Source organism: Danio aesculapii, chromosome 16 (genome assembly GCF_903798145.1).
Source record: "Danio aesculapii chromosome 16, fDanAes4.1, whole genome shotgun sequence".
Taxonomy (NCBI): Eukaryota; Metazoa; Chordata; class Actinopteri; order Cypriniformes; family Danionidae; genus Danio; species Danio aesculapii.
Genome location: NC_079450.1, coordinates 36,026,351 through 36,054,098, shown reverse-complemented (window position 1 = coordinate 36,054,098; position 27,748 = coordinate 36,026,351). Strand labels below are relative to the sequence as shown.

Here is a 27,748-nt window from a genome sequence, read left to right as displayed (position 1 = left end):
AAGCTGTGTCTGTCTGCAACTATGGGGATCTAGGCCAGGTGTGTGAGTGGTGCATGACTGGATCTTGTAGTCCAATTAATGGCGGATCCCGTCATATTGCACAGCCCTAGTAAATGTAGCCTAAAGTTTTGGGCTTTCAACAGATAAAGTGAAATGTGCAGTGTAATAATGACAAAAAGAGTCAGGTTTTTCCATAGTACTTGTTTAATTGGCCCGAATAAGCAGAAGAAGAAAAAAAACAGTTGACACTATCAGTGCAGAAAATCATAATCTAACACTAAACTTCAATCAGACACTCTCACTAAAACTTGTTTAATCTATCTAGAGTTTGTAAACCACGTTTTATAAAAGTGAAAACATCATTCTGTGTAGCCTGAAGTCATTGTATACTCAATCTTGCGTAACTATTTTGGCAACCTCCGTCGTTCGGTTTTGATAGCACAGGATGCGTTTAGATATCAGTAAGCTTTATTCAACTAGTGTTGAAAGTCTTGTTTCACATGCTACATTGTTAATATGCTGTTAACACACCCATGTGTGAATGAAAACAAAAATTACCTCACAAAATCACCAAAAATAGGTAATGGCGTAATAAATGCCCACTTTTGCAGTTAGCAATCCCTGAAAGACAAGATTTCTGTTATTGCGTGATTTCTTTGACAAGATTATTCTACAGATCAGCCCGTCTCTAAATGAGGTTTTCTTATTCATAATCGTTCTCGTTGTGACGCCACAGCAACCATATCGCTTTCCCTCCCTGCTTTTACCACTATTTCTCATAGTCCTGTTTCAGTGTTCCCCTTTACATTTTTACCCTGTCTTTGACATATTGTGATTGTTGCCTCTCTTCGAGACAGAGCGTTAGTTCCAGATTTTCAGGAAGCTGTCCCATGATCCTGTGCAGCAGGCCATCCCGTCAGGGGTCACACCGATGCAGCTCACTCTGTTGTCATGGCCAGACAGCACTCCTGGAAAACACAAACAACACACACACACACACGACTGACTCAATAACTGCAGGTAAATTCAGTGTCTGAAATTGTTAAATGTTCAGCTTTTTTTTTTTTCAAATGTTGTATTTTTGTTACTCATTGATCTTAATGTCTTAAAGGCCATAACAATATTTTCTGTATAGGCATTTTATATTTACATTTAGTCATTTAGCAGACGCTTTTATCCAAAGCGACTTACAAATGAGGACAAGGAAGCAATTTACACAACTATAAGAGCAGCAGTGAACAAGTGCTATAGACAAGTTTGAGGTGTGTAAAGTCTAAGAAGCTAAGCATTAGAAATTTTTATTTTATTTTATTTAACTTTTTTTGAGAGAGAGAGAGAGAGTACAGTTAGTGGTATAGCCAGAGAGGCAGTTAAGATTAGGAAGGAAAGTGGAGACTAAATAGTTGAGTTTTTAGTCGTTTCTTGAAGACAGCAAGTGACTCTGCTGTTCTGATGTAGTTAGGGAGTTCATTCCACCATCTGGCCAGATTGAATGCGAGAGTTCGGGAAAGTGATTTCTTCCCTCTTAGGGATGGAACAATGAGGCGATGTTCATTCACAGAACGCAAGTTTCTGGAGGGCACATAAATCTGCAGAAGTGAGAGCAGATAAGGAGCAAAGCCAGAGGTCGCTTTGTGAGCAAACATAAGAGCTTTGAATTTGATGCGAGCAGCAACTGGCAGCCAGTGCAAACGGGTGAGTAGCGGAGTGACATGTGCTCTTTTGGGTTCATCAAAGACCACTCGTGCTGCTGCGTTCTGAAGCAGCTGAAGAGGTTTGATAGAATTAGCTGGAAGCCCGGCTAGTAGAGAGTTGCAATAGTCCAGTTTGGAGAGAACAAGAGCTTGAACAATGAGTTGAGCTGTATGTTCAGATAGGAAGGGTCGGACCTTTCTGATGTTATAGAGTGCAAATCTGCAGGATCGAGCAGTTCTAGAAATGTGGTCAGAGAGGTTTAGTTGGACATCAATTGTTACTCCAAGGCTTTTTACCATTTTGGATGCAGTGATGGTTGCTCCATCCATCTGGATTGAAAAGTTATGGTGTAGAGTTGGGTTGGCAGAAACTTCAAGCATTTCCGTTTTCGCGAGGTTAAGCTGAAGATGATGATCTTTCATCCAGTATGAAATGTCTGACAGGCAGGCTGAGATGCGAGCTGGAATATATATATAGCTGAAAATACATTTATTTCTTGCTGTTTCCTTGTCCGAATTATTACTGTATAATCAAAATGTTGTATTTTACTTTTCTTTTGGTAATATTTGATTTACTTTAATTATAAAACCCCCAAAGTAGATGTATTTCTTAATCAAACAAGTATTTTTTTATGAATTGCGTTTATCTTATCAAAATGTGACCATAAATCTTGTCAACACTGTTACTGTATCTTACTGTGATTTTAAACTGATGGATTTACTATGCAGAACACTATGTCCTTTACAGTAGGGCTGCACGATTTGGAGAAAAAATCGAATTGCGATTTATAAATATTGCGGTTGCGTTTTAAAATGCGATTTACTAAAATTTCATAAAAGAGCTGCAGGTCTGATGTGGAGGTTTTAACAGCACCAAAGAAAGACTAAACATTATCACAAAGAATGTTACACTATGCTTATGTTTATTTAAAACCATTTTGTCCTATAAAGTTGTCAGTTGTCATGACAAATTAAGAAAATAACTACAGTATTTTAAATGTAATTTAATAAATTCTATATTAAATCTTTATATATATGTATAAACCTTTACATTTAGATGGTTACATTTTTCATATTGATTTCACAACAGTAACGGTGTACTGACAATGCTTTGCACACACAATTCTAGATTTTACTTCACAGCACAAGAATTTTTATATTTAAATGTATAATCTTTAAATACATTTATATTTAGATATTATTTGTAATACAATTTTGTCCTTTAATACAAGTAGTCAGATAAATGAACTTTACCTTTAATTTGACCCGCTCAAAGAAAACACTCCTTTTCAACGTATCAAACAAAACTCAAGTACATGCACAGAAATACATGTGTGTTTTTAGCAAATAAATAGATGTAAATATTATCTCGCTTGCATTTTGAGCGCTGTCAAGCGCTGTCGTTGTGTTGCTGAGCTCTGTCAATCATCCACACATCACCAACATTTCTGTCATATTTAATTTCCTACCTTATTGGAGAATCAGCAGCAGGTTAATCTCCTATTCACGAATCTTTCATGTTAAGAAATCTCCTCAGATCTTTGGGTAGTTCTCCATTCATACGTTAATATCCAAATACGTCTTTATAAGTTCAGTATTGTTGTTGCAGATGAAATATAACACAGACAACGCGATTTAAATATTTTCCAGTTGGCTAAAAATTAATTAACAGTCCATCAAACATCTTTACCGAATATACATACTTTACGGTTGGTCTCGCTCCATCATGTTTGTAGTTTATTTACACTATTCACCTGAGTTTGTAGTTCTAAATCCATTCACGTCCAATGCGTAGTGTACTGTGGGCAATATCAGTGGTTAGAGTATGGCAGTTCTACACTTAATTTTTACCGGAAATAGTAAACCATCTGGGAACTTTTGGCCTACTCTTTTCAACATGCTACGATTTGGGTCATAGTAATTCTATTTTCTAATACTATTTAAGACAGATAGTGTGCCAATTGGAACACAGCAATTGGTTTCCTGCACTCAACAGAAAGGGCTGTGATGGGCTCTAACGGTTAGCGCAGTTCTGGCAGTATTCAACCATGAGTGATGCGGATACGGATAGACAGCCGCGGTTACAGTTTATAATGCTATAATATCACAGCTGATCCATGAAAGACGTGGTGGAGAAAACTCGCACTGCAGAGTAACACTCGTGTGTGTGTGTGTGTGTGTGTTTATGTGTGTGTGTGTGGATGCGGTGGATTCGGTTTAAAATCTATGAATTGTGCAGGCCTATTTGAAGCACTGAAAGGTATATGTGTCTTGCTGATTTCATCCAAAAAGTTCTTGCACCAAGAGTCAGTTTGTAAGACATACAGTGTATCCGGAAAGTATTCATAGCGCGTCACTTTTTCCACATTTTTTAATGTTACAGCCTTATTCCAAAATGGATTAAATTCATTTAGTTCCTCAACATTCTACACACAATACTACATAATGTCAATGTGAAAAAAGATTTTTTGAAATTGTTGCAAATTTATTACAATTTAAAAAACCTGAAAAATCACATGTACATATGTATTCACAGCCTTTGCTCAATACTTTGTTGATGCACATTTGACAGCAATTAAAGCCTCAAGTCTTTTTGAATGGGATGCCACAAGCTTGGCACACCTGTCTTTGGAAATTTTTGCCCATTCCTCTTTGCAGTACCTCTCAAGCTCTTTCAGGTTGGATAGGAAGCAACGGTGTACAGCCATTTTCAGCTCTTTCCAGAGATGTTCAATAGGATTTAGGTCTGGGTTCTGGCTAGGCCGAGTTGTTGTGAAGCCACTTCATTGATATTTTAGCGGTGGGTTTTGGGTCATTGTCCTGCTGGAAGATAAACCGTCGCCCCAGTCTGAGGTCAAGAGCACTCTGAAGCAGGTTTTCATTCAGGATGTCTCTGTACATTGCTGCATTCATCTTCCCCTCTATCCTGACTAGTCTTCCAGTTCCTGCTACTGAAAAACATCCCCACAGCATGATGCCGCCACCACAATGCTTCACTGTAGGGATGGTATTAGCCTGGTGATGAGCGGTGCCTGGTTTTCTCCAAACGTAACGCCTGGCATTCACTCCAAAGAGTTCAATTTTAGTCTCATCAGACCAGAGAATTTTGTTTTTTTTTATGGTCTGAGAGTCCTTCAGATGCCTTTTGGCAAATTCCAGGCAGGGGGTGGCTTTCGTCTGGCCACTCCACCATACAGGCCTGATTGGTGGATTTCTGCACAAATGGTTGTATTTCTGTAAGGTTCTCCTCCCTCCACAGAAGAACACTGGAGCTCAGACAGAGTGACCATCGGGTTATTAATCACCTCCCTGACTAAGGCCCTCCTCCCCCGATCACTCGGCCATCATGGCCGGCCAGCTCTAGGATGAGTCCTGGTGTTCCAAACATCTTCCACTTATGGATGATGGAGGCCACTGTGCTCATTGGAACTTTCAGAGCAGAAATTTTTCTGTAATCTTCCCCAACCGTGTGCCTCGAGACAATCCTGTCTCGGAGGTCTGCAGACAATTCCTTTGTCTTCATGCTTGGTTTGTGCTTTGGCAAGCACTGTCAACCCTGGGACCTTATGTAGACAGGTGTATGCCTTTTCAAATCATGTCCAATCAACTGAATTAACCACAGGTGAACTCCAATTAAGCTGCTGAAACATCTCAAGAATGATCAGTGGAAACAGAATGCACCTGAGCTCAATTTAGAGCTTCACAGCAAAGGCTGTGAACACTTTTGTACATGTGATTTTTCAGATTTTTTATTTTTAATAAATTTGCCTCAATTTCAAAATAACTTTTTTCATATTGTCATTATGGGGTATGGTGTGTGGATTTTTGAAGAAAAAAATGAATTTAATCCATTTTGGAATAAGGCTGTAACATAAAAATGTGGAAAAGGTGAAGCGCTATGAATACTTTCCAGGTGCACTGTACATCAAAAGGAACACAGAATTGATCATGAATTGCACAGTGGGTTAATATTTGAATTTCTCAATTAGATTATTATTGAATGTTCCCAATATGATGCTAAAGAGAAACACTTTTTTGCATCTAGAACTTAGACTGGTTTCCTGGAGGGCCGCAGCTCTGCACAGTTTTGCTCCAATCCTAATCAAACACAGTTGATCCAACTAATCAAGGTGTTCAAGACTACTAGAGATGATCAAGCAGATGTGAGTTGTATGTGGTTGGAGCTAAACTATGCAAAGCTGTGGCCCTTCGCGAATTGAGTTTGAGACCACTGATGATCTTAGTTTTAATTGTCTGTGTGAGGTTTCTTACCGACTCTTTCTGACTTAAGTGAATCCCAGATGTTGCAGTTGAAGTCATCATATCCAGCGAGGATGAGTCTTCCAGAGAGGGAAGGAGCGATGGACGTCACGCCGCACATGATGCTGGAGTCTTGGTATGTGATGAGCTCCTGGTCTGAGCGCAGGTCGTACAGTTTGCAGGAAGCGTCATCTGAACCTGTGATCACTGCATTGCCGTTGGGGAAAAACTGAAAAATAGAACAGAGAGAAAAAAAATAAATAATATTTACCAGCATATTGAAAATGAACATGTATAAGACGCAACATGCGAATTGCCCCTGATTTTGAAAGACTGATACTTTAGTGTCGCATCCCTTCATTGGATACAACATGGATTTATTTCACAGATTTCTCAAATTTGTTGTTACAGTCACACAAGTTTATGTCTTTCATACTTTTTAAAAAGTTTGTTTTTAGATGGCTTACAACTAATTCTCATATCATTTATATTTTGGATTAGTATTTCCCATTCAATTCCTGTGGTGATCATTTTTAACCTCGAAAACCTCGACGTTTGTTTTAAAACCACTTACACTATTAAATCATTCCCTTAATTTTTAGTTTGTATTGAAAACTGCCATAAAAGTCACCATGTTTCTTACTATTTCAATAAAAGTCTGCGTAAAATTACAATGTAAACGTTTTATTTTACATGAGCACAATGTTATCATTGAGTTGAACAATTAATCTATGCAAGTTAAACCAATTGGAAAAAAGCATGTTTTGGTAATCTTCAATCAAAATCTGGCCATTTTCTTCTGAGTTTGCAGTGGTGGATTGGCAGTCCTTCTATGACGATGTCAGTTTAATAGTTTCAACCACAATATTCTTAACCACGCCCCTCTTACCATTAGTTAGCAATAGACCATTTTCACATGATGTCATGCCACACCAAGAATACTGCTTTTTAATTCAGAATTATTAGATTATGATATTATTTGTAACATTATTAATTAAGAGGTAGTACTAATATCAAATTAAATCCACCCAGTAGGTTGCGGTAGGGCATTGTCCTAATTCATTTAAATGGAGAAACTGAACAAAACATTAATAGATCAGTAAACCCAAATGATGAAACCGATTGCGGGCAATACGGTGGGGCAGTAGGTAGTGCTGTCGCCTCACAGCAAGAAGGTCGCGGGTTCAAGCCTCGGCTGGGTCAGTTGGCATTTCTGTGTGGAGTTTGCATGTTCTCCCCGTGTTCGCGTGGGTTTCCTCCGGGTGCTCCAGTTTCCCCCACAAGTTCAAAGACATGTGCTATAGGTGAATTGGGTAAGCTAAAATTGTCTGTAGTGTATGTGTGTGAGTGAGAGTGTATGGGTGTTTCCCAGTGATGAGCATCTGCTGTGTAAAACTTATGCTGGATAAATTGGCAGTTCTTTCCGCTGTGGCGACCCCGGATTAATAAAGGGACTAAGCCGAAAAGAAAATGAATGAATGAATGAAACCGATTGCATTCATAGATGACATACTTATCAGGTTTAGGCCTGTGTGAAGATTTAATAAAGAATTTTACTTGTTCTGGAACATTTACATATAACAAATAATATAAATTTATATTCATAGCAGCATCAAAGCAAAAATAAATTCATTATTGATTAAATAAAACTTAATGAGTTAAACTTAGTTGATAAGTAAAAAGGTTGCAAACGTATAGTTCTCGATAAACAATAGCTTATTCCTATTTTTAATAACTTAAAGAATCATTTTCAAACGTAGAAAGCAGCTCAGTATTGAAAAAGAAACATTTGGACACATGCCCAATACTTTAAATGTCTTAAATCACTATGTGCAATGTTAATTTTTTCATTTGTAAATTTTCCAGAGAAGTCATTCATTCAAAGGTAAACCGGAACTAAAAATACACTGCATTGCCAGTAGGGGAAAAGTGAAGCGACGTCATTGTGAAAAGGTTCTATGAGGTGTTCAAAAAGAAAGCCCCCGCCCCATACTCAATATCTCATTTCAGTTTGAAGTACACCCACATACATAAATAAAAATCAAATCAACTTCTGGTTCATGTGGAATTGAAGCTACGAGTTTTTACATGTCAAAACTATGGCTGTGGGACATTAAAGAAAAATGTCATATTTGAAATGTGATATGATATTTTTAAACAGTTATAACCAACATCTTTCATATTATTTTAGGGGAAAAGAAGCATCGTTACAACTTATGACATCCATGATTTGCTGTAGCGTAAAACAAATGAGACATTTTTACAGTGTAAAGAAACAAAAATAATTTAAGTAAATATTACCACCACCACTTTGCTCCATTAGTATAGTTTTGTCAACCTGAAAACATCAAGTTAAAAATCATGTAAACAAAAACACTTGAAACAGAGTTGAATATTTCAATTTCTTTGTTGTTTTCCCTTTTTTTAGCATGGCGATAGTCAATTAATAAATGTAGTCATTAGCTATGTTTCCATCCAAAGGTGCGAATTAATTTATGCGCAAATCTGGAATATCGCAAATAAGACGTGCAAATAAAGCGGCGTTTCCATCCAAGTACTCAAAGAGAACAAAATCGTCCCTTTCTGATAAACTGGTGCTAAATATCAAATGTAAAGTAAGTTTATCCTACTCAGTTATGCGCATGTTTTTTTATGCGCATTTTCAAAATCTATGCACATCCTGGCATTTCCATCAACTGTTTTATGCGCATATCCAAAATGCGTATAAAAATAGGTGGATGGAAGTGTAGCTAGTGTGATTCTCATTCTCAATATTTTGATAGCTTCTATATATTGCGCAGTGCTAATCAAAGTGTAAATTGTTTTTGGTCAGAGTATATGCTTGAGTATTTCTGTGGGTGTGCGTTTTTTTTAATGGGTTTGCTGGTCAGTTTTACCCCAATGGCGTTGATGTCACTCTCGTGTCCACCGAAGGTCTGTCTGCACTGGCCTTCACGGATGTCCCACAGTTTGGCAGTGAAATCACAAGCCCCTGAGATGAAGGTGTTAAAGTCTGGAGACACACCGAGGGACATACAGTCTCCCAGATGACCGGCGAACACCGTCTTCTGTGATCCTGTCTCGATGTCCCACAGAACACTGGGGATAAGGATAGAAGTCATGGTAAGAAAACAGCATTCTGTCTCATTTTTTACAGTCAGATTGTTTTAATGAATGTACCAGGTACAGTCTCCAGAGCTGGTGATGATCTCACTGTCACTCAGAAAACGGCAGCAGGACAGGTAACCTGATCAAACAAAACCCAAGACTTAGATTCACATCATAAACTTTCCAAAAAGAGTGAAACTTTAAGACAGGGAGAAATCGTTTTAAAGTATTTCATATGCTAGATATTGTTCTTGTGTATTTCAAGCTGGAAGTGGTAGAAAGCAATAAAGTATTTTTGTACATCATTACTAAACTTAAGTTCATAACTGGGTTTTACTTAATTTCAAAGTATGATAATATATATTTTTACTCAACTATACTTCAGAAGAACAGGTTGTCCCTCCTTATTTTAGTTCATTTGATTCTCTGATTCAAACAATCCATTCAGAGTGTTTCTCCAATCAGAAATTCACTGATTCAAATGATTTATTCAGAGTGTTTCTCCAGTTAAAGATTCACTGATTTAAATGATCCATTCAGAAAACATCTAGTTAAAGATTCAGTGATTAAAATGATCCTGTCAGTGGAAATCTACAGTCAATGATTCACCGATTCAAATTGTCCAGTCAGTGAACATTTACAGTTAAAGATTCAGCGATTCCAATGGTCCTGTCAGTGGACATCTACAGTTAAAGATTCAGTGATTCAAATGGTCCTGTCAGAGGACATCTACAGTCAATGATTCACCAATTCAAATTGTCTAGTCAGTGAACATCTACAGTTAAAGATTCAGTGATTCAAATGGTCCTGTCAGTGGACATCTACAGTCAATGATTCAGCGATTCAAATTGTCCAATCAGTGAACATCTACAGTTAAAGATTCAGTGATTCAAATGGTCCTGTCAGTGGACATCTACAGTCAATGATTCACCAATTCAAATTGTCCAGTCAGTGAACATCTACAGTTAAAGATTCAGTGATTCAAATGGTCCTGTCAGTGGACATCTACAGTCAGAGATTTACTGATTCAAATGATCCAGTCAGTGAACATCTACAGTTAAAGATTCAGTGATTCAAATGGTCCTGTCAGTGGACATCTACAGTCAATGATTCACCAATTCAAATTGTCCAGTCAGTGAACATCTACAGTTAAAGATTCAGTGATTCAAATGGTCCTGTCAGTGGACATCTACAGTCAGAGATTTACTGATTCAAATGATCCAGTCAGTGAACATCTACAGTTAAAGATTCAGTGATTCAAATTGTCCAGTCAGTGAACATCTACAGTTAAAGATTCAGTGATTCAAATGGTCCTGTCAGTGGACATCTACAGTCAGAGATTTACTGATTCAAATGATCCAGTCAGTGAACATCTACAGTTAAAGATTCAGTGATTCAAATGGTCCTGTCAGTGGACATCTACAGTCAATGATTCACCGATTCAAATTGTCCAGTCAGTGAACATCTACAGGTAAAGATTCAGTGATTCAAATGATCCAGTCAGAAAATGTATGCAGTTATAGATTCATCAATTCAAATGATAAAGTCAGTAAACATATGTCCAGTTAAGGATTCACTGATTCAAAAAATCAAGTCAGAAAATGTCCAGTTAAACATTCACTGATTCAAATGATCCAGCCAGAAAACATCTTTGGTCAGTGATTCACTGAATCAAATGATCAAGTTAGTAAACATGTCCAATAAAGATTTAATGATTCAAATGATCCAGTCAAAAAACATAAACTGCGTCCCAAATGGCACACTATACACAATGCACTTATGCACTATGTACTTATGCACTTACACACTCAACAGCATAGTATATGTATGTAGTGTTGTCCTAAATGGGACACTAATGGTTTTTTTACTAAGCGGAAATTCAAACCAAACCGTTTCCCGGATGATGTTTGACGGTTACCAAATTAGTAAAAATAAATGACCAAAGTACCAAATAATACCTGTCATGAATTTAACTGCATTCACAATCGGGAGGCTGTATAATCACTCTTGTAGGAGAATTTTGCTTTCACAATCTAAAAAAAAAAATTATCCAACATGTGCGCCTGAAAGCTCCACCTTTACCGCTACATGAGCAAAGCTGCGGCAGCTGTGTGCGTGAAGTGTCCACACTCCACACTTCATTTTAAAAAGGCAGAATAGACATGCAAACAATCTAGTCATTATGAACAAATTATTTTACAAAACTGCAGTAAAATATTGGTAGTCTTTTAATAGGCATGATGTGTACAAGATTTCGATCGGTCTGCGCTGCTCTGTATGAAGTTGAACGCACCTAAAGATTCACTGATTCAAACGATCAAGTCTCCAGTCAAAAATGTACTGATTCAAATGATTCAGTCAGTAAACATCTACAGTTAAAGATCCACTGATTCAAATGATCCAGTCAGAAGATGTTTGCAGATAAATATTCACTGATTCAAATAATTCAGTCAGTGAAATCTACTGTTAAAGATTCAGTGATTCAAATGATCCAGTCAGTGAACATCTACAGTTAAAGATTCAGTAATTCAAATGATCCAGTCAGAAAACATCTCCAGTCAGAGATTTACTGATTCAAATGATCCAGTCAGTGAACCATCCACAGTTAAGATTCAGTGATTCAAATGAATCAGTCAGAAAACATCTACAGTTAAAGATTCAGTAATTCAAATGATCCAGTCAGAAAACATCTGCAGTCAGAGATTTACTGATTTAAATGATCCAGTCAGTGAACATCCACAGTTAAAGATTCGGTGATTCAAACGATCCAGTCAGAAAACATCTACAGTTAAAGATTCAGTAATTCAAATGATCCAGTCAGAAAACATTTCCAGTCAGAGATTCACTGATTCAAATGATCCAGTCAGTGAACATCCACAGTTAAAGATTCAGTGATTCAAATGATCCAGTCAGAAAACATCTACACTTAAATATTCTGATTCAAATGATCCAGTCAGCAAACATCTCCAGGTAAATATTCACTGATTCAAATGATCAACTAAGTAAAAATCTTCAGTTAAAGATTCACTGATTCAAATAGTCCAGTCAGAAAATGTCTCCAGTTAAAGATTCATTGATTTTAATTGATGTGGTCAGAGCGAGTCTATAATTACTAAACGTATAAAAGTTGAGAAGCAGAACTTAATTCTTTGACTAAATAATATTTTATCAGGGTATCTCTCCTTTAGTGCTTGATTTTTGTACATTGGCCATCGCTGCAAACTAGTTGTCATAATAGTGTGGATAATAAATATTTTGAGTTGTTCTTCTCACCTGTATGTGCTGCGAGCTCACGCATGACCTTCACGTTTCCATCTTTGGCCTTCAGGTTGTAGATGGAGCACATGTTGTCAAGTCCTCCACAGGCCACCATGTTTCCCGAAGGTGCGTATGAACATGTCATCACCCATGAGGACTTCAGCGGGATTGCATGCACCTGCACCACAGTCAGGAACAGTGGTTAGTTCATAGTAAACTGATTAAGATATAGTGGTAATATGTACGTAGCGCTTCATTTCACCTTTATAAATACAAGTACATGTTTGAGCAATATGAGGGTGTTGGATGACAGCCATATACTACTTTTTTTCTTTTTTCTTTTTTAGGAAATGTTTCCATACAGGTGACATCATTGTCAATATGATGACTGTTCACACGTATTAATGAAAACAACTGAAAAGCTGTATTTTTCTATCTATGCCAGGCCAATAGTTTGCGATGCCACTTTGTAAAATGCATGTATGCAAATACAATCCCATAGTCCACCATTATTGTTTTAGTCATCAAGTACTCACTCCTAGTTATAGACTGAACATGTAATGCACATGTCCTTGACAGCACATTTTTAGCAAAATCTTTTTCAAAAACATCCTCTCTGAAACCATTTTCAAATGTTTTTGGGCCATAAACACAGTTGTTATGCAAATAAATGGCCAAAGTACATAAAAAATGGTAATTTTTTTCTATTTACACTAGTGCATTTTTCTTTTAAAGTGCGTAAGTATTGTTACGGTTACTCCGGCATCTTCAGCCTGGGAAAATGAAGTATTTTAAGAATTCTGAAGTAGTGATGGCTGCTTTTGATTGCTGCTTAAATAATTTACGAGTTTCCTCATTATGTTTAGAAAATTGTATGATTCTCTGCTGGGGGACTATACCTAAGTAACTGTAAAAACCTCAAGAGTCATGCGGGTTCATTCAGATCTCCCCCAAGTGGCATATGACTAAAACATAGTTTTAGAAGCTTATAAATCTTTTATTAAGACATTTGTATAGCGAAAAGTAATAAGAGTAATTAGAAGTCCATCTTATATTATGCAAACACTTAATATATTTAATGCCATTGAAAGATACGCTAAGTGGATTTGATAATCTCCTATGAAAATGTACGTTCCGTGTCAGAATGTCTATTTTTTGTTTTGGTCTGTGTAACCCCGCCCCCTGCCAGTTTATCCAATTAGATTTCAGCACCACAGGTTGCCCTAACAAAAAACAGCATATGTCCTTTCAGTCATGAAGTCTGCCTAAAGACGGTCCCACACATGACAGTTGGAAATATCGCATACCAGACACGCACATTCGAATGTTATGTAACATGAAACTATGCAGATGGCGTGCTGTGGTGCGACTGAAATATGAACAGTGTCCTGAGTCATAGCTGGGTGCTGGTGAGCATACTCTGATAGAAATCTATGTTTAGAATTCTAAAATGCATCCACTGTGCGACCCCCTTTAATATATGCTGGCACAGTAGCAGTCTCCGAAATGAGAAGCAGATTCAGAGTTATAAAAATCCCTATGAGGTGTTTTTAATTAGAAAATAATACAAATATTACAAACTTTAGCTCATCAATCTGGCAACCCTCATGTGCATCCAATCAGAGGGCTCAGGTGAAAAAACCCTCTCCTAATATGTCAATCCTACATACATACGTACATAACATTTGCAGTGTGTTTCGTGTTTAAAACAATTTTAGTTCATGTTTTGCCTGCTTTTTTGCTGCATTTACATGGTTTTGACCAGCAGGTGTCCAAAAACATTTTGTGTTTCGAAACAGTGAATCATTTGTAAAGTTTTAAATCATTTCAATCGTTAATTTCAATCGTGATTTCAATCATTTCAGAAGTCTGAAAGCCTTAGTTTCTCCCATCACTATGCTGAAGATTCCTTTTTGGTTTGAAAACTGTAGGTTGTGTTTCAATGTGGACAGACGGAAGTCCAGACATTTGAACAGAGGTGCGGCTAATATCCACTATCTCTCTCTCTGACTAGTCTTCTGGACTATCGTTCCCTGATTCATCAAGCTCCTCTCATAGTACCATTACATAACCTGTAGACAACAAGTATTAATGGAGATCATTTTTCTGAAACGCAGTGAAAACACGAGTCTTTTCATTATATTATATTTTCATTATAAAATGCCATTTTAAAGCAAAAACATACTAGTGTAAACGCAGCCTTAGTTTAAAATGGGGTCATGTGATTTATTCATAAATTAATGGACAGTCATTCCTGAAAACTCTAATTTTGCATATAAAAAAGGAAAACAGACTTTGTGGCTGTTCAGTATTCAATACATTTCTACATGATTCAGTAAACTATAAATCAATAGGTTAATGGAATATCCCACCTAATACATTGCAAATCAAAATAATAATGGAAGTCTAATAAAATTAGATCAACACTTTCGTGAACTCCAACATTTTCATCTAAGCCGTTTATGAACAATTTACAATAATATTAATTCTGCTCATGTTTCACGAATGAAGTCCAGTATTTCACATTTACAACTTTCATTCAACTTTGTCATATTTTGCAGTTGACTTTCTCATAAGTGTGTCTGTCGTCTGTGATCCAGTTTTCTACTGTGTTTCAAAGTCAGTAGGAAAACATATAAAGACCTTAAATGATAAGCGTCATAAAAATCAGCATCTCCAGCCCCAGAAAAAACTGGAACAGGCTCGGCTCTGCTTTCGTGCTTCATGTCATTTAAATGCGTCTCCTCCCAGTTGCACACAATGTGGCCAGTGCCAGCTACTGATTTCCTTAATAGCCAGCACCAGAAATGATTTGCATTTAAATGTCATGACAGCAGCTCCAGGTTAAAGCAACAGACGTTGTCATTTATTATATCTCTAATGACAGGCTCAGTGGCTTTGTAGCTTAATGCGTTCAAAAAATAATAATTGATGAGTACCTTATTGGTGGTGTAGCTGTCCCATACAATCAGTTTACCGTCCTGTGAAGCACTGACGCAAAGTCTAAGAGAGACAAATACATACATCAGGTTAGAAAATAAATATATTGTTGGATTATAGTCTTACTGTAGTGATATTATTATCACTACAGTTTTCACTTTTAGTTTAGTTTTGTTGTATTTTTTAATATTAAGTTTTACATATTACAGATTATTATAAGCTTGTTTCAATTTAGCAAAGCTTAATTGCTTATGTAACATTTTATACTTTCGCTTCGGCATTTTTTACGTTAAACTTCTCTCATCTAACATTAACTTAAAATGACTTCGTTTTTATTTATATTTGTGACCAAGCATTGAAAATGTATGATAAACAGAAAAAACCCCAGCATTTAAAAGCCAGTGTTTATCTGAACATCAAGATACTATCATAGATTTTATTTTTAAAAGTCTTTATTTAATTTGTCATTTTATTTTAATTTACATTTTTTTTATTTTTACATTTTACTATTTTATTTTAAGTTAATTTGTACATTTTTACTATTTTATTTTAAGTTAATTTTTACATTTTACTATTTTATTTTCAGTTAATTTTTACATTTTACTATTTTATTTTCAGTTAATTTTTACATTTTACTATTTTATTTTCAGTTAATTTTTACATTTTACTATTTTATTTTAAGTTAATTTTTACATTTTAGTTAGCGGTTTAGTGAGGTTTTATTTTTTAATTATCTATATAGTTTATATTAATTTTATTGAGTCAATAAAAATGAAATATTCCTACACAACTAGCTAAAAATATTTATGTAAAATACAAAATAAATTTATGCAATTTATTCTATTCCACTTACTCATAATTCATACTTTCCTTGCTGCGGTGTAAAAAAATCTATGATCAATTAGTCATGATAACATATGTTTTTAGTTCATTGTAACTTATTAAACTAAGTTAATCATGTTCTAACTTAACTTTTTAAGTTATGCAAGCTGTTTTAAGTCAGTTTAATACAATGTAAGTCCAAATGACTGAGAAGGTTAATTTGATTCAGCTTAAAGATTTGAGGCAACCAATATTTTTAATGTGGTGATGAACATGAAAAGTAACAATAATTTGACTCATTATAACCTCATAGAAAATATCTACTTTTCTAATCATTCATTTCACTTATCTTTGCCTAAATACAAATCTGGTAAAAATGACATGTATATTTATTATATGCTTGTGCTTGTAGACTCTAGTACATTATGTTCACTACTTTGCATATAGTATAGATATCAGGTTTCTGGAGTTTACTTTGAGTCTGTCCCCCAGTGCATGGCATAGATTTTAGCCAGATGTCCTCTCAATGTCTTTCTGGTCTTTAGCTGCACACGTCCCACCACAGCCGTCCCGGCCACATGATCCTGCAGTGTGAGGTCCTGCACTGTTTTACGAGCTGCCTATAGATATCAGACAATGTACACATAACACAAATTACAGTTCATCTGTAACAAGAAATTCAGATCTAAGACTTTGTAAAGTTAAATACTACAAAAAGGGTAACTGTGCCACCCTGGTCCTTGCTAAGGCCAGTAAAGGCCTGGTCCATGCTAATTGGCCAGTAACTATTTTATAGATAAACTGATTGGATGGGAAGGATTGACAAAGGATCTGGAACTGGGAATCAAACCCGTGTCGCCATGAACACCACAATGCCGGGATGTCGATGCATTTAACCACTAGGCTATTTGTGTCAACTGTACAATGTACTTTAGCCATAAATGAGCAAAATATTGAAAATTTAAATATGTGTGATCTCTGATGGCATTATATCCACGTCAAAGAAAGTCTTCTCACACAGGAGAAATGTAATTGTAGTGTGTGTATATGCGGAGGTACAAGTAAGGTTTCTATCAGTTTGATCATTGCGGTATACTGTTTTATTGAATTTCCTGTTTATACTGTTTTAATTAAAGTCAAACATATTTTGATAGGTGTCAAAAAAACTTATCCTTTCTTAATGTAAACACATCTGAGGTCAGCTGAAAGATGTTTTTACATTATTTTTGGTTCTTTTTTGGCATCATGTGGTCACGCCTTCTTTATTTAAAGTTTGCTTTTAGTTAGGTTGTTATTTAGAGCTGCATCTAAATTTTCCCAAATTCTATTTCTGGCTGCTCATTTTATGCATTAACATGTAATGTGAGAACAATAGAAAGGTGGGATGCTATTAAACTCGAGGCTCAACAGATTTTATATTAAAGGGATAGTTCACCCAAAACTAAAAACATTCTGTCATCATTTACTCATCATTCACTTGCACACCTGTTTGGAAAAAAAAAAAGGTATTTTGAAGGAAGTGGCAAACTTGTAACCATTGACTTCCATAGTATTTGTTTTTCCTACTATGGAAGTAAATGGCTACCAGTTTGCAACTTTCTTCAAAATATCTTCTTTTAAAAAAAGAAACTCATAAGTGTTTGGAATCAAATAGTGAGTAAAGTGAGTAAATTGTCAGTTTTGGGCAAACTATTCCTTTAAGTCCATATTCACTGAATCGAATAAAGAATTTAATCAAGACCTGAACTGAATCAAAATATGAGTTTGCAAATCAAAATTGAATCAGGACATCTTAATTCATGCCCAGCCTTTTATTTGATGCTACATGAACATGGTATGGCATAATGATTGTGTGCTTGTGATTGGGTCTGCAAGAGTATGGGCAAGACTTTGCCACGATGCTTCCCGCTCATGATCATTACGGCACAGACTCTGGAGATAAATGACATCTTCAGTCCAAAATGACCTTGTTGAAACCACGTCATCTTTTTTTTTTGTAGTCTTACACTCTTTATGAACATCTGACATCACAAATTTCCTAGTACAATATAGTATGTGAGCCTAGTAGCATGTTTGAATTCCCAGTGTCTCGAGTATTTGAGAAGCAGTTAGTAAAGAGTTCCTAGAAGATCTACTATTTTGAGATTCTCCAAGATTCTGAAGTGTGCATTTTATAGATTGTATTTTATAACAGATGTGAAGTTCAAATTCAAATGTAGTATAAACTCAGTTAAGGATTTCAGATGATTTTTTAATTTGAAATCAATAAGTTGAATTGCTACACTAAAGGGGGCACACATTGGTCGTGCTGCGCCACGCCACGATTTTTAGAATTGTAAACATTGTTTTCTATGAGGGTACGCATGTTAGTGGCGTCATTCATCAGTCTATTTGTGTTGTTGCTGAGCAACGTATAGAAAACAATGTGCCACGGTGCTTGTCCATTGTGCAACCCACTTCAGTAACATTTTGTTGTGGTTTACCATTTTCTTGCAGATGATTTTAATAGGTAGTTTAATAGATAAGTGGCAACTGTTTTAAAAAAAGTACTGTATTGTAAATTAGCTAACAACTAATTTAGCTGTTAATGGCACAATCCTTTGAAGCTTATTTGGACTTACAAATGATTAGTTCATCCAATTCTGTTATTAATTACTCCCATTTCATTCCAAATTGTTGAGACCTTCATTTAAATTAAGATATTTTACATCAGAGCTCTCTCATCCTCTGTAGACAGCAACTGTCCCAAAACATCCGAAGACCAAAAACATTGTCAAAATATTCCATGTGACTTCAGTGGTTCCACTGTAGTCATACAAAGCTCCAAGAACACTTTTGAGTGCTAAACAAAAGGTAAAAATAAAAAATAAACACGCTTCCTGACCTGGTATGGAAGACATTGGCAAACAGAGTTGTTTTTACAGTTTTTTTGGTGCACAAAAGTGTTCTTGTTTGTATCATTTTTTAAAGTTTTGTATAATTTCAGTTGAACTAATGAAGTCACATTGACTGTTTCAACCGTTTTTGGTTCCTTTTCCAAAATTGTAAACATCTCGGGACCGTTTTTGTCTATGGAGGATGAGAGAGCTCTTATTTTTATATATGATTTATATATGATTACATCACAAGTCACTTTTCCACTGTCACACCAAACCGTTCTAAGAACAGTCAGGTATGGTTCCTGTTATGTTTCCGCTTGAGCCTGGAACAGCACAGCACAAATACAAACCGATCTCAGCATAAAAATCTAGGTATGGTTCGACAACTGTGCTGAACTCTGCTGGAATAATAGAGCCTATGTGTGCATGAAGTGCATGGTTTATTTATTGTTTGTTTGTTTGTTATTCAGCAAAGTAATTATCAGGAAAAAATGAGCCCCAATAACAGAAATATCAGATCATTATCATATTGCTGTTTACATTACACATACATTACCAAAGCTACGGCTGACGCATTTGTATTGCATTCCCAAAATGTTTGTTATCAGCACCGCAGTGGATAATGGAAGTTACGCAAACAGAACCACTCGCCTAAATCATGAAAAAGCAACTTAAAATATCTTAATTTGTGTTCTGAAGATGAATGAAGGTCTAAGGAGATTGGAACGAAATGAGGGTGAATAATTAATAAAAGAATTTGCATCTTTGTGTGAACTTTCCCTTAAAGAATAAACATTTGTTAAGTTAGAGAAGTAAATGAAACTCTCACTAACAGTGATGTCATCCTTCAGCTTCTCCGCCTCCTTTCGCAGTTGCTCCATTTCACCCATGGCAACGGTTGTCAGGCACAGTCACCCAGAGACAGGAAGTGAGGTCAGTAAAGCAGAGAGAATGCTGGGAAAAAAACTCTCCTAAAAATAAATATACATTTCATTGTTAAGCAATCATGACTGAGCAATTTATTTGAGTGCTTGTGGGAAGAGCTCATTGCTGTTTATTACACTCTAATACATCTTCAGTTGCCCTTACAAACTGCTATTTGCAATTCAAACTCTCCTCAACCTGGTTTGCAAATCCTCACAAATAGGGATGCATGCAAAATTTCATGTCGCCACCACCACAAACATTCAAGGGCATAATGAGTCAATGTTCATACACCTGCTTTTACATAGTTTAGTGCATTAATGCATTATATAGATCTACAGCACATTTGTTATGGGTAAATCCAAATGCTTCTATGGGGGGAAAGGTTTTAACCTGATAACAATAATAATTACTGGGATTCGGAAACAAGAATGAGCATGTTCACATTAGTATTACTCAAATGTTTTTAGTCATTGTTGAGTTTTTATTAATAATAAATGTTTTTATTTAGTTATCATAGTAAATTTAGTTAGAATTTTAGCAATTTCTTTTATTTATATATTTTTTAAATGTAGTTATACAAGTTTAAATGTTTAATTTTAGTTTTGAATGATTTTAACATTCATTTTGTTTTGTTTTTAAGTTGTTTATTTTTTGTAAAAAAAAATTTGTAAAATTTTTTATTTAAAAAAATTGCAAATATATCTTATATAAATTACAAATATATCCTATATAGGCTTTAATTTCTGATATTTCTTTAGCATTTAGAAACTGTTAATACATATTCGGTTCAAATTTTTTTTACTGACATTCATATGATACACATTATTGTCAAACTCTTTCAGTAAATTGATCTATAACTTGGTCAATTATTATTATAAATCAATTATATTATAAAAAAAATATTAGAAATATAAATAAATTATAAAGTTTACCCAGTTTGCTTATACAATTAATACCCTAATAGCCTCTTTAACACAAAAAAAATGTTAAGATCCCTCTCACGAGTTATATATCTCTACATTTTGAATATCTCGTCTTACCTTACAAAAGTCGATTAATACAAGCTATTCCCTTTAGTTTTGAATCTTTGCGTCTCTCCTGATGGCTCATGACCAAATGACTTTTGCCTAAAATTTGTTTGCCAGGTGAAAGCGAGAAAACAAAGGGTGTGGATGAGAGAGAGAGAGAGAGAGAGAGAGAGGTGGAGCGATGAAGAGAGCGAGATCATCAATAAACAGCCAAATCTCCCTGTTCTGGAGCTGGAGGTGAGCGCTATACCTGGAATTTTTTTATATTTGCCATCAGTGTGAATTAAACGGCAAGGTAATGTTATTAACCGTCAAGAGCACGAGCACCTAACGCCATAACCAGAAAGAGACTAATGAGAGAGAGAGAGACTGAGTGAGTTTAAATCCACACTGCTGAGATTTTAAGGGAGGCCTTTTGAATCAAATCTGCTCTCATCCGATTATTGACTGCTCTTTGCATCTGGATAAGAGCTACAGCAGAGACGGGGAGGGGAGGGGGGGGGGGTAGATGGAGAGAAAGAGAGAGAGAGGGATCTAGGAATGAGTGTGAAAGTGTGGCCTGGCCATCATTTGAATATGCACCTCCTCAGATCACATTGCTTAATGAAAGGTCTGCCAAAATAACATTACTTTCTACAGTTTTTTATGCTCAAAAAAGTCCTATAACTAATTATTTGTGGCCTCAAATGAACATAATATCTAGGTGATGTTTTATTTTTTAAATATGCTCTGTTAAACTAGGTTGTTTGAAATTATTACAAATGTTGGTGCGTCAAATTAAAAACGTTACACTTATGTATCTACTTTAGTGTTTGGACTAACTATTGTGAAAATAAAAAGGAAAAGTGTGGGCTAATTGATGTTCCATTTATCATTCAGTGCAAAAAATATATGGAAATAGCTTGTATTAATTCAAAAATGAAACGGACGTATTCTGACCTTAAATGTATTAATAAATACATGATCATGCTAAATGTTATTATATCTTAACTGATTAGAAACTTCCTGTTGACTGATTAAACCTAGTGGTTCTAAAAAATTTAATACTGTTTTTAAACTGTTATTTACTGTTTTAAATAGTGTTTTTAATGTGCCTTTAAATGATTAATATAATAAATAGGCCAGATAAACATTTTACTAAACAAACATTTCACGATGAATGACATTTTATAGGATGTCTGCTGTAAATCATGGTTCAAATGGTCAATAGTCCTACTTTTTTCTCTAAACAGCACAATTTTTAATGTTCGGGAAGCATGTTTTATGGATTTAAACCATAAAACTGATTGTCATTTGCGTTATGCTTAAGTAATCTCAATATTGTTATCAGCATTTTAACTTTGGCGTATTCATAAGCAAAAACTAAAGCCATAAACAAACCCAAAATTCAAAAGCAAAAAAACCTCACTCACTTGTTACTCTTGGATGTTCCTTCACTCTGTTTGTATTTCTTATCCCTTTGAGACTGTATCCACACTTGCTGTTTTCTCAGGACAATGTTCATTCAGATTTTCTGCCGTACGCACCTCCTGATCCCCGTCTCTCTCTCTCTCTGTGATGCTTTTGTGATGGGCAGATGAGGATTGGAGGGGATGAAGTGAGATCAGGGCTGAAAGGATAAAGCCTGGGATGGAGAGAGCGAGAGGGAGGGAAATCTGTTAGTGGAGGAGAGAACAGGGAAAAAAGACAACAGGACTAAATAGTGGAGAGAATCAGGTCATGAGGTCACATGACAGAAAGCAGGTGTGTGTGACGGGCCAGGTGAGACAACAAAACGATTCCCCTTTTTCCTTCCTCGGAGGATGCATGTCTGTCAGCTTCAGCAGTTTAGCAAATAATCAATGATTCAAATGCAGAAATAGCGAATGGCTTGAGGTCAATAGTTAAATTATAAAGTTATATATTTATATTAAATTATAAAAATTATATACACTCACTGGCCACTTTATTAGGTACACCTGTCCAAATTCTTGTTAATGCAAATTTCTAATCAGCCAATCATATGACAGCAACTCAATGCATTTAGGCATGTAGACATGGTCAAGACCATTTGCTGCAGTTCAAACCGAGTATCAGAATGGGGAAGAAAGTGGGAAGAAAATTTTTAAGTTACTTTGAACGTGGCATGGTTGTTGGTGCTAGATGGGCTAGTCAGAGTATTTCAGAAACTGCTGATCTACTGGGATTTTCACGCACAACCATCTCTAGGGTTTACAGAGAATGGTCCTAAAAAGAGGGAATTTCCGGTGAGCAGCAGTTCTGTGGGCGCAAATGTCTTGATGTGTTGATGCCAGAAGTCGAGAATGGTGTCAACGCCACAGCCTACCTGAGTATTGTTTCTGACCATGTCCATCCCTTAATGACCACAATATACCCATCTTTTGATGGCTACTTGCAGCAGGATAACGCACCATGTCATAAGGCTTGAATCATCTCAGACTGGTTTTTTTAACATGACAAAATGGCCTCCAGAGTCACCAGATGTCAATCCGATAGAGCACCTTTGGGATGTGGTGGAATGGGAGATTGGCGTCATGGATATACAGCCGACAAATCTGCAGCAACTGTGTGATGCTATCATGTCAATATGGACCAAAATCTCTGAGGAATATTTCCAGTACCTTGTTGAATCTATGCCATGGAGGATTAAGGCAGTTTTGAAGGCAAAAGAGGTCCAACCTGGCACTGGTAAGGTGTACCTAATAAAGTGTATAAATTTTTTTAAGATGTATGGGCTAGCTTTTTCAGCCTATGATAACCTTCCGGTGAAAGGTTAATGCTACTATTTTCATAAGGTTTCTTTTGCAGCACTGATATTGTAATTAATTAAAACACAATCAGTTTAATAGACTTTTGCATTTATTTAGTTGTTCAAGCGTAAACTGAGATGAAAGACCGTGTAACCGCTAGTGCCATCAGTAACAGCAGGCTAGTGCAGAAACTGCATTGAATACTGGGGTAAAATACATTTTCATATTTTAAACACATGGTGGGGGAAAATAGAATTTAATGCAGTTCTTTTTGTCTAGTCTGAGACCCACTTTATTTCATATATCAATCATGCAGTGAAGATCACTGATTTTTATAGAAATCAGAACCTAAACGTGGCGATTTTGTAAAGAAAGACAGTTCACTGGAAGCGATTGCTAGGCTGGCTGACTGAAAATTAAAAGTTTGTGTGCAAATACCCCATTGGACAAGGCTTTTAAAATTTAGAAGTACATACAAGATTCACAGCAACAAAAATGCTGAGTTTCACACAATTACTTAATGTTGTCCCAAAACAAATCAATTAAGTTAACTTAATCGTTTCTACAAATTAAAGTTGATTGAACATATACAGCAGACCTGTAGCTTGTACTGTTTTTTGTTCTTAAAAAGTGGACCTTTTTGCAGTTATTTGCCTTATTTTCTATTTAATTATGAGATTTAAATAGGTTGCATTTTATTGAGATTTTAAGCACTATTTTTTGCTGGATTAGCCTGTTGGGTGGTCATCATAACCACACTTTTTGATGTACCAAAAACATTTCCTAAAGATTTACATCAATTATCATTTACATCCTATGCATCATATGTACATCAATTACATCATATATCATTAGAAAAAAAATGTAGGAATCTGTTAAAGTTTTAAATTAAAAACTGTAGTCTACTGTCATTTAAATGTCATTAATTTAAACAACAAACTGGCCAGCACATTCAGCTTTTCTCAGTCACACTGAAGCGACAGCCAGCACAGGATTCTGCTTGGTGTTAAAGCCTTTTTCAATGGATAATTTTCACAATTTATTATGGCATAACAGTCAAAATAGTACAAATGTATAGGACAAATTCTGGACCTTTGTCAGTGAGTAGTGGGTCATTCAAACCACCCGAACCCCCCTGGCTATGGGCCTATACAGTAACAATTAAGTTGTCCCCAAAATAACACCAAAAAATGTTGTTTCAACTTATTTTAGTAGTTTGAACTAGCAGCAAAAGTTATTTTTTGAAGTGTACTTTAAAATTTACAAATGAATTTATTTGCACATCTTAAAGGACATTTTTGTTATGTTTCTTTTCTTTTGATAATGCAAACAGCACACATTTTAGCAATAATAATAAAGTAAAAAGGTGTGTGTATTTATTTATTTAGAAGTCTGTTTTACCCTACATACAATAATAGTTCCTCTCAGGATTTTAAGGACAAAAAAGTCCCAATTGAAATACATTATATTTTGTATGTTTGTATAGTTTTATTTATTGTATAAGTAGCCTAGTCTGTTTTTGTGTGTGGAAATGTGACAATACACAAAAATAACAATAAATTAATATTAATATTTTTTCTGATCATCCTAGACTAATAATTCAATAAATTAAAGAAAATCTGCTTATCCTTTACTCCAGTGTTTCTCAACCACGTTCTTGGAGGACCACCAGCTCTGCATATTTTCCATGTCTCCTAACTAAACACACCTGATTCAGCTCATCAGCTCATTAGCAGAGACTGAAAGACCTGTAATAGGTGTGACAGACAAAGGAGACATCCAAAACCTGCAGTATTGGTGGTCCTCCAGAAATGTGGTTGAGAAACACTGCTTTAGTATGCCAAATCATAAAGTGGCATTATGCACAGCGTTAAAATCCTTAAAATTAAGGATTTTTAGTAGTTAAATGGACTGAAGCTAATAAAGAAATCTATGTCAGTGAAAGTGAAATATTTACATCAGATACATTTATGCTTTTTTGACGCTGATATTTTTGGCCTCAATGGGCTTGTGTGGCTTTTTTAAATTGCTGGCCAAGGCTCAATTCAATGTGTTGCTATTACTATTTAATTTAATCCATTTCTTTCTAATTATTTGCCATTTCTGAATGAAAATCTGTTTTTAAGATTTTTTAAAGATTTTTTTAAGCTTTTCGAGAGTATACTATAGTAAATAAAATGGGATTAATTCATAAGTTATCTAGTTTTATCATTAATATGTATGTGTTTTGAGTCAAATATTCAGTTGAGTTTTGTTTTGTTTTCTAAAGTAATGGTAACCTTTTTCAAATCTTCTTCAAAAGATCATTACTCTTTCCAAAATGACAAAAGGTTTTCATGTTTAATGTTTCAGACTTTAACTGTTTAGTAAAAAAAAGGATAAATATATAATGAACATGTCTCCAAACTCTATTTTTAAAAAGCCGCCATATGAAAGTAATGCCAACAGTGGCCTATTAGTCATGAATGAGCTGGCACAATTTCCACAACATTAATGGAAGAAAAGCGAAAACTGTAAGTAGTGGATTGGGAAGTCATGTCTATGTATGGAGTTTCAGATCACTGAGAGCCGGTGTTGCGTACCGCTTTGAAACCGTTTCAAAATGAGTGATATTTATACTCGGAGGTGAGCGGAAGGCTAGAGTTTCATATACACAACTTACAATCTGCTGAGTGTAAAAATTAGTATAAGAAACTATTAAACATGCTGATTTAGGAGCAGAAATGAGAGAGTTTTTTTGTGTGGCAAAAGAGCTTAAAGGCCTGTGAACGTTTAAGGCTTTGCTTAAATCAATTTTAGTGTCCTGATTTAGATCTGACAAACTATCATTATCATAAATATAACTCGTCCACCCCCACCGCGCCGAAGCAGACAAAACCTCGCAGCATGCTGGATAAAATCATCACCCGATTTAGCAAGGAGGGTGGGGGGACGACGCGACCCATGGGTGAAAGGGATTATATTCTATTAGGACAAAAGGGAGTGGTTTACTTTTGCATGGATGAACATTGAGGAAACGTTATGTGCAGCATTAGGTTCAGTGTCATGCAAAAAGGCCTTTACTGTATGTGTATCCATACAGGACTGTGTGTGTATGTGTGTGTGAGGGGTTTTTGCCTACATTAAAGGCTTAAATTGTGGGCAAATGTCTTGTAAAACTTGAAATCAGTCACACTCTGGGATCAGCCTATGGTGTCTGTGAAAACAAAAACAGATTAATAATCACGCTTTATAGTGTCTTACTGAAAATGAGTGAAAAACAATGATTTGTTTACAGAGGAGACTGAAAATAGCATTAGTATGTTAAACATTAAAGGAAATTCCCCATAATTAAGTCTGATAAGTGTATAAAGAACATTATTAAAATGATTCACAATAAATATAGGTCCCATTTTATATTAAGTGGCCTTAACTAATATGTTCTTACACTTAATCTTTTGTGTGTTTTTACATTGTACTTATGATTGATTAAATACCTGCTTGTAGTGGATTTCTGTAATTACATTTACAATGTTGACCAAATCTATCCATACCACCAAACCTGTCCCTACCCCTACCCGTATCTCACCTCAAGAGCTCTAGAAGTGTTTTTTAATACATTATGAACTAGGGCTGCACAATATATCGTCTGCGCATCAATATCGCAATGTGTGTTTGCAATTGTCACATTGCAAGATATGTAATGTTGAGTTTGGATTATATTGTAGATGATCAGAAACCACAGGTCAAAACACACGAGGTTTGTGAAGACTTTAAGCACAATAGAGTGAAAGTTAATGTGAGTGTGACTATGTAAGCATTTTAAGAGAGTTCAAAGCATTTTAATAGAGCATAAATAAGTTTAATAAAGATTAATTTTATTGAACAATTGATATAATGAAGACTATGCATTGTTAATTTACGCTTGATTATTCAATTTCTGTAACCGAGTACTGTTAGACTCTCCACAGAAAAAGCACTGTTTATTTCACTTGAATATTTACTCCATTGTGTTTATTTATGTGTAGTTTGTTTATTTTATGTATATAATACATTACATAAAAATACATTTATATTTCACTCCCCTATAAAATCATCCCAAT

General features: G+C 35.5%; 1 protein-coding gene across 1 annotated transcript; it reads right to left on the bottom strand.

Moving 5' to 3' along the window:
• Positions 1 to 538: 538 nt before the first annotated feature.
• On the bottom strand, positions 539 to 22,534 carry gnb3a (guanine nucleotide binding protein (G protein), beta polypeptide 3a). Its single transcript, XM_056475736.1, has 9 exons — positions 22,329 to 22,534; positions 19,795 to 19,932; positions 16,557 to 16,702; positions 15,260 to 15,323; positions 12,336 to 12,498; positions 9,135 to 9,201; positions 8,852 to 9,053; positions 5,967 to 6,183; positions 539 to 968 (listed from the first exon to the last, which is right to left on the bottom strand). Exons 2-9 carry the CDS (start codon positions 19,849 to 19,851, stop codon positions 862 to 864), a joined length of 1,023 nt encoding a protein of 340 aa, XP_056331711.1. The 5' UTR covers positions 19,852 to 19,932; positions 22,329 to 22,534; the 3' UTR covers positions 539 to 861.
• Between the last annotated feature and the right edge of the window lie 5,214 nt (positions 22,535 to 27,748).

What these genes read in the sequence shown, in the direction of transcription:
- gnb3a (XM_056475736.1), bottom strand. Translation starts at nt 19,851, where the DNA reads ATGGGTGAAATGGAGCAACTGCGAAAGGAGGCGGAGAAGCTGAAGGAT. An exon ending in GTGACATCAACGCCATTGGG is followed by an intron (nt 6,184 to 8,851) that starts GTAAAACTGACC and finishes TCTATTTTTCAG; the next exon opens with TTTTTCCCCAACGGCAATGC. An exon ending in ACTTAAGTCAGAAAGAGTCG is followed by an intron (nt 969 to 5,966) that starts GTAAGAAACCTC and finishes TGTGTTTTCCAG; the next exon opens with GAGTGCTGTCTGGCCATGAC.